The 8832-nt window shown below is 37.9% G+C and overlaps 1 protein-coding gene across 1 annotated transcript in view; it reads right to left on the bottom strand.

The window, feature by feature from the left end:
- Positions 1-54: 54 nt before the first annotated feature.
- The window catches only part of LOC131929960 (gamma-aminobutyric acid type B receptor subunit 2), a 37023-nt gene continuing 28245 nt past the window's right edge, over positions 55-8832 (bottom strand). The window contains exons 13-19 of the mRNA XM_059286345.1: positions 7513-7635; positions 7026-7088; positions 5434-5544; positions 4882-5043; positions 4160-4421; positions 1318-1448; positions 55-1013 (exon numbers count right to left, since the gene is read on the bottom strand). Of these exons, the coding sequence (XP_059142328.1) occupies positions 852-1013; positions 1318-1448; positions 4160-4421; positions 4882-5043; positions 5434-5544; positions 7026-7088; positions 7513-7635 (1014 nt within the window). The 3' untranslated portion in view covers positions 55-851. The remainder of the gene's footprint in view (positions 1014-1317; positions 1449-4159; positions 4422-4881; positions 5044-5433; positions 5545-7025; positions 7089-7512; positions 7636-8832) is intronic.

The raw sequence follows: 8832 nt of genomic DNA, 5'->3' as shown, positions 1-8832 counted from the left end.
GAAGTAGTAAAGAAATAATTAAAAATACGTCATACATATAATTTATTTATTCAACCATTACAGGTAAATTAAAGTGAAGCAGTTAAGTTCCCTTTCAAACTTAACAGTCTATGGAACAAGTTATTAGAGTTTACCTGTTTCTGTGACCTCGGCATATAAAGGTATGGTGTACCCAGCCACCTTTACTTTACGTGAGCCAAGTATCCATCAGAGCTAGGTAGACCCAGGGAAATTGTGATTATAATGTCCTTTAACTGTTTCTTGGAAACATTGAAAGATTTGACCTAAAATATTTGGATTCTCTTTACAAGACTAGAACATGTTTGGCAGTCACTAGCCAAACTGCTAGTTAGGAAATAAAAATGTAGTTTCCATAGGGACCGCGTGTGCCTACTTCTAATTGCTTACTGTCGACTATGGTTTTAGCAATATCATTGCTAAAATATCCACAAGTTTTTTAACCTTGTGCCGTATAATCAACTTCACTGTCACACTTAAAGGGACATAACTCTACTGGACCTTCCCAGAGTTCAACTATAATGATTTCAACGAGGCAACTAAAAATATTTATTTTAAATGCTGTTTTCAATCTCAAGTCGTTATTGAAAATATCCACATTTTTAAATGAATCTTTATATAATTTTTTCCCTATCAATAGTGCAGATTAATAATACTAAAGTAAAGTAGTATTTAGATACTGCGACAAGGGAAATAAATTGATTACGAATTATAGTCTCCCCTACTCCATGTTTCATGATTAAGAGTTATCTTTCGTAGTTACAAAATGTCTGCTGTAATTTGAACCAGTCGCGGAGGTTATTTTCTTTCTGACAAGAAGTGACATTTCTAAACTAGGTTTCAGATTCTTTTATGTTTTCCACTGTCGTCCCTACAACATCCGGTTGCGCATTTGCCTTAAAGATGACGTAATCGTGACCTATTTTATGGAAGTTGACCGTCTGGTTGGTTTCTCGCAGTAAAGATGTCCGTAGGCGAGATATTGCCTTAATTTCCTAAAGAAACCGGAAAAAAATATACTTAAATTTAGTTGTAAAATCAGAAGACTTATACAAAACAGCACTACTTGGCTGCTGGGCGTAGGGGATAAACTGCCAGATATAACAAGCCAAACAGATTCCTGACATAAAAACTACGGTTAAAGGTTTCTTTCAGACATTTTTCTCTAGGGGGCGAGGCGCTTGAAACTGTATACACAGGCCTTATACGTTATTACCCCCCCCCCCCCCCATTCCCAACCCAATGACAATGTACAAAATGCATTGTTCAGAAATTAACTATGGAGGTACCCCCACTTACGTCTGCAAGCATGAGGTTCAGACGATTGACTTCCGCTCTCAGATCACCCTCGGCCCTGCAGTCTCCGCCGTCATAGATGTCGCCACTACTGGCGCCGTCAGCTTTGACGGAGGACGAGGAGACTTCTTCCACTGAAATAAAATAAAACAAAATCTTTTAAATGATTCATCTAACTCTATGACCCAAGTATAGTTTCTCAAGCTAGATACATGCCATAAGCTAACTACACATCACAGGCTAAATACACATCGTAGACGAACTACACATCATAGTTTAAATACATATCATAGACTATCTTCACCAGTGGCGTAGGCAGGGGGGGGGGGGGGGTTAGGGGGGTCATAACCCCCCCCCATAGACCCCTCGGTATATAGAAAAAGTATGAGGGGGGTGTGCAAATCGAAAGTTTGAGGGGGGGGGGTGCAAATCGAAAGTTTGTCCCCGGGTAAAAATTGGACCCCCCCCCTTGAGACGATCCTGGCTACGCCACTGATCTTCACATTACAGACTAACTACTACATATTACACGTTAACTAGCCATACATTTAACAGTAGACTATGTCTGGGGAGTTCAGGAGTGGTAGATTGTGTGTTTGTGTGTGGAGGGGGGGGGGGTGTTCATGGATGTTTTTCCACATATGGGGGAGGGGGAGAAGCGAAATAGAAATGTGCAGTCAGGCAAGTGAATTTAGCTCACAGTAAAAGCTGTTGGCCGGTGGTATGAACCTTATTTTTAAGTTATTTTAATTAAATACACACAATGAAGAAAACCTCGGATCAAAACATCAAGCTTTATTCATAATGATATTCGTATTGTCAAAAGGAATGGGAATATTGTGGTGACGGTTTGCGGCGAAAGAGATTAATTAAAAAAACATCTATTTTTTTTTAGCCAGGCGATGATTTCTGTTCATATCATTATATTTAATTAACGAATAGGGGGGGTGGTGATATTTATTTTGTGCATACTCTAACAGCTTAACCACAGCCATAATATTATCCTAGTCGTAACCTAGTCTCAACACCAAAATTGATATAAACATAATGTTACATAAAAACTCAACTTCAAAAATTAAAACCAGATTTATAATAATTGCCATGAATACTATATTTAGCTTGCATACCCTTTAAAGTTGAAAGGTAAAAGTTGTGGAAATTTTCTTATGCATAAATAGCTTTTTTTTTCTGTTGAAAATACTCTTCATTAAGATACGGCAACACATCAATTACCCTAATTAGATTAAAGGAACTGAAAATGTAGGCCTATAGCTTCTTGTTAATTGAAGTCGATTAGTATTTTAGATTGGCTGAATTTAAAAAGCGTGGTTAAATATGTGCCGCATGTTATGTTAAATTATTTAAAAGCCTAACCCCTCACTCTCAGCCCCATCCATAAACCTACACATTTTCCATGTGAGTTAAAGGTTTTCCAATGTTCTTTTATTTGAAAAACATAAAAAATGTTACCGCCTTTTTAAACGAAATAATTAAATATTGATTTTTTAGTTAAAAACAGTCAAATATGACTCGGCCTCCTTTTGGATCTGTTCTAAAACTTAAGCAACTTAACCAACATGACTGATGGTGCAAAGTTTAGTACAAATGTAATGAATGATTTAATTAAATGAATTCGTTTTTTACTTTCTCGTAGATTTATATACGAAGTATAGAGAAAGTATTGTAATCCCTGCACAAAAATCACTTGAAATTTTAACAATTTTCATCGTATTACACCTCAGTCCTTCATCACATCCGAAGTATTGAGGACTTATTTTAATCGGGCAAAAATTATCAATCCAGATTTATCAAAATTAAGAGGTTTTATGCGTAATCCAGTCTGAAAAACTGGGCTTTGCAGTTCTGTCCGTATGTCTGTGTGTCTGTGTGTGTGTGTGTGTGTCCGTGTGTAAACACGATAACTTTAGTACCGTTACAGCTAGGTTGATGAAATTTCATATATAAGTATTTTATCAAAATAGTAGATCCGTATCAACTTTTGAGCGATTTCCGATAACCGGAATAACTTGAGTACTATTTCAGGTAGATAAATGAAATTTTACATGTAAGTAAAAGATCTAATTCTCTACCTTCTGTTAAATTTTGACCGTTGATCGGAAGTAGTAATTCACGCTTCCGATTTCTCAAAAAAGTAATGTAAATTTTTAAAGTACTAATAATATTGCGCACTATTATGCACTTTTTTATTTGGCGTTCACTTGGTGTGCAATTCTTTTGTCTACGCGATTTTATTCTATTTTTAAAACTTTAAGTATTTAAAATGTATTAAAAATCATGTCTATAGCCCGAGTCCCCAGCCCCTGTTATTTTATATAAGAATATTCGAGAAAGTTTAGGGGAGATCACTCCCGGTTTATTAAGCATTATTTCTATGTATTGCACAGATATTGTCCCATTTCGTTTTAGCCGAAGAATGAACAAGCGTTACGATCAGGACGTATGGATAACCTAACCATAGCCCAAACACGAATAACATAATATGGAAAACCACGTCACAAACCTGAAGTATAACAAGGCATAATATATATATATATATATATATATATATATATATATATATATATATATATATATATATATATATATATATATATATATATATATATATATATATATATATATAACGTGGAAAAATGAACTGGATGTTGCATGCCAATGTCCAGAACGTAAACCCGATATTAAAAGTCCTTGACCTTTAACCTCAGTGGATAAACTTGCCCCTAGAATTTAGCATAACTGGACATGGCATAAACCTTGAAGTTTAAATTTACCGGACAATGCATGACCTTGGCCCTAACATAAATGGACACTGCTTGAGCCTGACCTTCAACGCAACTGGACATTGCATGACCTTGACCTTTAACATAACCGGCCATAGCCTGCCCCTGACCTGTGAACACACTCTCGCAGCTGCTCTCGTGGCGAGATTTGACAAGCGAGTTACCGTTGCTGGGGCGGGATTTGCTCGGCACGTTGAGCAGGTCCTTCTTCACCTCGGCCCGACCCTGGCCGTAGCCGGGGGCGGGCTGTTGGGTGTTGAGTGACGTCACGAAACGCCTGTCGTCGACCTGATTCCTCAGGCGCACCTGGCAATGCAGTCAAAGACACAGTAAACAAAGGCGGGTTGCTGTTGTTTTTGATCACCCTGGGAAATTTTTTGGTTAATATTTAACTACCTTGTGGTAGGAAAAAGTGTGCTTTGGAAATTGACCTACTTTAGGTATGACTATATAGTGATTGACCTACTTTTTTGGTATGAGTAAATATGATTTAATATTGTCCTTTTTTTTGGTGTGAATTGTTGTTCTTTGAAATTGAACAAATTTTCGGAATGAACAAATGATAATGAAAATTGACCTGCTTTTTGTATGAAATTAAACTAATTTTTAAAAAAATGAACAAATGATATTGAAAGTTGACCTACTTTCTGTATGAAATTAAACTAATTTCTAAAAATGAACAAATGATATTGAAAGTTGACCTACTTTCTGTATGAAATTAAACTAATTTCTAAAAATAAACAAATGATAATGAAAATTGACCTACTTTCGGTATAAACAATATACACAGCACCAGCGATGTGCAGAGACTGACGAAGACAGCCACGAGAATGAAGGTCAAGGTCTTTCTTTCCTGACCCAGCACGTAGGTCACCGGAACTACAAAGGCGCAGACGATGGCGATGTTGTAGATGCAGAAGCCAATTAGCTGCAGAAATAAATTAACTAATTAGCATGGGCAATATCGTTGATGCCTAGTCTATTTTCATGCACAAATTAAATGGCTGATCATCATGGCAGTATCGTTGATGCATAGTGAAATGCGTTGCAGAAGTAATTTGGCTAATTACTTTTTGAAGTCTGGAGTAGTTTGCATAAATCGATGAATGATGCAATTAGTACGTAAACAGCCCACGTATGTCCATCTGGTTCAGGTACCACCTGTCAGATACACCTGTCTGCCAGATGTCCTAGTTCAAACTTAAAGCTTACAGCTCACCTGTTTTAAACTTACCTGTAACGTTCACATTAGTTCAACTTACCAGCAAAGTTCACCTGAGTTCAACTTACCTGTAAATTTCACCTGTCTCAAGCTTACCTTAGAATCATTCAATGCTGGAATCGTCACCATGCGTGTCTCCCAGGCCAGGAAGGCACCAAAGACCAGGAGAAGACCCTTGTAGATGTACTCGGCCATGTACCAGTACACCTGTACAGAAGGTCAGGTGTGTACACAGTTGTTACCACGGAAACCTCAGTACATAACAAACATGGCGGATAAGATGCTAAAAATACACACGTATTTTATTGTTAAAGATAAAAATCGCGTTATTCTCCTTTGCAGAATTGGAGACTAAGATAAGCAGTTTAATAATTATGCTACACTCCAATCTAAAGTTAAACCTAGCTTTTCTTCACCTTATTTGTATTTAAGTGTTATATTGGATTGGATCTCCTCCAGCATAATTACCAATTACATATCAACATGTTATGCACCATAAAGCCTGTTCGGTCCGGCTAAAACATGCTTATCTTTCTTCTTCTTCTTCGTTCGCAATTTTAGTGTTGGAAGGGATCCCATTCAACCCAATTAAGGATACGTGTCAACTGGTTATGCGCCATTGAGGCCATTGACTCTGATTTCAGCCTGCTTTTCTTTTTGGATTTGCTTCCATAGCCTTTGTCCAACCAAGAACTACAAGGCAGCAGTTGTTTGATTATGGACTTGTCTCACCTAGAAGAGTGTCTGTCCCCATTTCTTTTGTCCACCCAAGAACAAACTACAAGGCAACATCTAATTGATATTTTTATTTTTTCCCCCTAGATGGGTTGCTGTCCCAATACAAACGATCCTCATCTGTCCGGTGGTCCGAATTTGGGACTTTTGGATTTAGCAATTCATTTCCTGACCAGATCAAAGCTAGAGTTTAAAACGATGAGAACACAAAAGTCTTTGGGGTCGGCGTGGTCGAGTCGGTAAAGCTCATGCTTGCTAAACCGAAAAGTCTCGAGTTCGAACCCTCGGGCAGATGAGGCTTGTTAGCTGGGGACAGCTACTCTTCTATGAGAGACAACTGAAAAATGAGTCTATGGCCTCAATGTCTAATAACCAGTTGACGTATACTTAATTGTGTTGGAGGGGATCCCTTCCAACACTTAATTAAAGAACGAAGAAGAAGACTAAGTCTTTAATCCTCTACCTATAATCCTCTGAAGTTACAATGTCGCATTTCCTTCCATGTGTGTTTTGTGTACTAGTGTAAACATACGTATATGAACAAAACATCAGGAGAGATTTCACTACATCCCAACTAGCGCTGGGTACTGACTTAAACTGAGTGAGTTCTGAAGTCACAGCGCGACCAATATTTAAAAACAAACTCCATTTTTTAAATACATCGATAGCTTTTTTTTTCACTGCGAGTATAACACGTTATATGTTATTTTTAAAAGTGACAGAATTTCATTAACTAATTGAGTTCAAAGATTTTTTTTTAAAATATGAAAAGAACATATAAAGAAGAATGGCGAGGTGAATATCACAAAAATATAATTGACGGTCCTCCATGACGTATTTTAGTGAATTAATTAACTAATTACATTAACAAGGTTACGTAACAGCCAGTGTACACATGTGATTATGACGTCATTGGTAAATTAAAAATTAATTAGTTAATTAAGTTGACCTGCCTCAAACTCGTGTGAACAGCCCGTGTATGTGTATGTGACGAGCTCGTCTCCTGTGGACTGACCCTGGGGGAGACAAAATAAAAGTCTGTAACTCAAAGACAGAACCAGGTTGTGGTACCAAAAAAGTTTACTAACGTTATGAATTGATGAACTAGATCAGGGGTCTCCAAACTACGGCCCGCGGGCAGGATGCGGTCCGCGAAGTCCTCTCATCTGGCCCGCGGAGATCTTTTTGTCCAAGGAAAAAAACGTTTGTTGGTGATGGCTGATGTACTTTGCCCAGAAAAATCAAAGACATGCCTGGAAGAAACTGGCCCCCGAACTGAAATTTGATAGTTAATGCGGCCCTCGGATTGAAAAGTTTGGAGACCCCTGAACTAGATCATCACGCATTCACATGGCCTCAGGACATCATTACGATGTTCAATATTTCAGCGGCCCAGGTAAAAATACAGCTATAAGCTTCTGGGTATATTCAAACGCTCACCTCGACCTGTAGTCTGTAGACTGTCTTGACCAGGGCATGTAGCGTTGACCAGGGCACTAGGATGACCATGTCCACCAGGACAAGGACAAGAACTTGGCTAAACAGGTGAAGGTCTTTGATGACCTGCAACAGATATATGGCATTTGAAAGGTGAAGGTCTTTGATAACCTGCAACAGATAAATAAGATTGGAAAGGTGAAGGTCTTTGATGACATGTGACAGATAAATGACATTTTAAAACACAGGTGAAGGTCTTTGATGACCTGCAACAGACACATGGCATTTGAAAGGTGGTCTTTGATGACCTGCAACAGACACATGGCATTTGAAAGATGAAGGTATTTGATGACCTGCAACAGACACATGGCATTTGAAAGATGAAGGTCTTTGATGACCTGCAACAGACACATGGCATTTGAAAGATGAAGGTCTTTGATGACCTGCAACAGACACATGGCATTTGAAAGGTGGTCTTTGATGACCTGCAACAGACACGTGACATTTTAAAACACAGGTGAAGGTCTTTGTTGACCTGCAACAGACACATGACATTTGCAATCACAGATGGTCTTTGTTGACCTGTAGTAGACAAATGACATATGAAAACACAGGTGAAAGTGTTTGTTGACCTACAGCAGACAACATTTGAACGAACCAATGATGACCTACAACAAGCAAACATCATTCGACTGAATAAAGAGAGGTCTTTGATGAATCACCGCAAACACACATCCCTTAGCTATCATCTTTTGGGTCAATATATTCCTTTCATCTTTAATGTAATATTAGAGAAAATATTTAATTTTTAATAAAATTAAAATAGTCATTAATTTTTTTGCATAAATTAACAGAAACTCGTTTTTAAATTGAACCGCCGGTGATGTGTTTTTAAATGTATTCGCAAAAAAAAAAAAGATGTTTTAAAATAGCAAAAAGTAAAAGATGTTTTAAAATAGCATAAAGTAAAATATGTATTCAAATGAAGCCTTAGATGATGTCAATTAATAGTTCACGATTTAGCGGCCCATTGGGTAAATGAAGTAGATCTCGGCACATGAAGGTATAGTGTGACCAGCACTGTACCCAGCCGCCTTTACTTTCCTTAACGTGAGCCAGGTACTCATCAGAGCTGGATGGACTCAGGGACGTTCTATGAACTCGTATCCGGGATCCGAAACATTCGAGTTAGTAGTTGTGCTCTCTGCCACTCGACCACACCGTTCCTTTTCACAACCAAGTTTTATGCGACTTTCTCTCGTGAGAACAACATAACTAGAATCTATGTCGATTATAAATAATAGGATAATGGTTTTAAGTTTC

The sequence above is a fragment of the Physella acuta genome, unplaced genomic scaffold, assembly GCF_028476545.2.
Source record: "Physella acuta isolate Inbredline_101_S28 unplaced genomic scaffold, ASM2847654v3 ptg001698l, whole genome shotgun sequence".
In the NCBI taxonomy this organism is placed as follows: domain Eukaryota; kingdom Metazoa; phylum Mollusca; class Gastropoda; family Physidae; genus Physella; species Physella acuta.
This window is presented reverse-complemented; position numbering and strand designations above follow the sequence as displayed.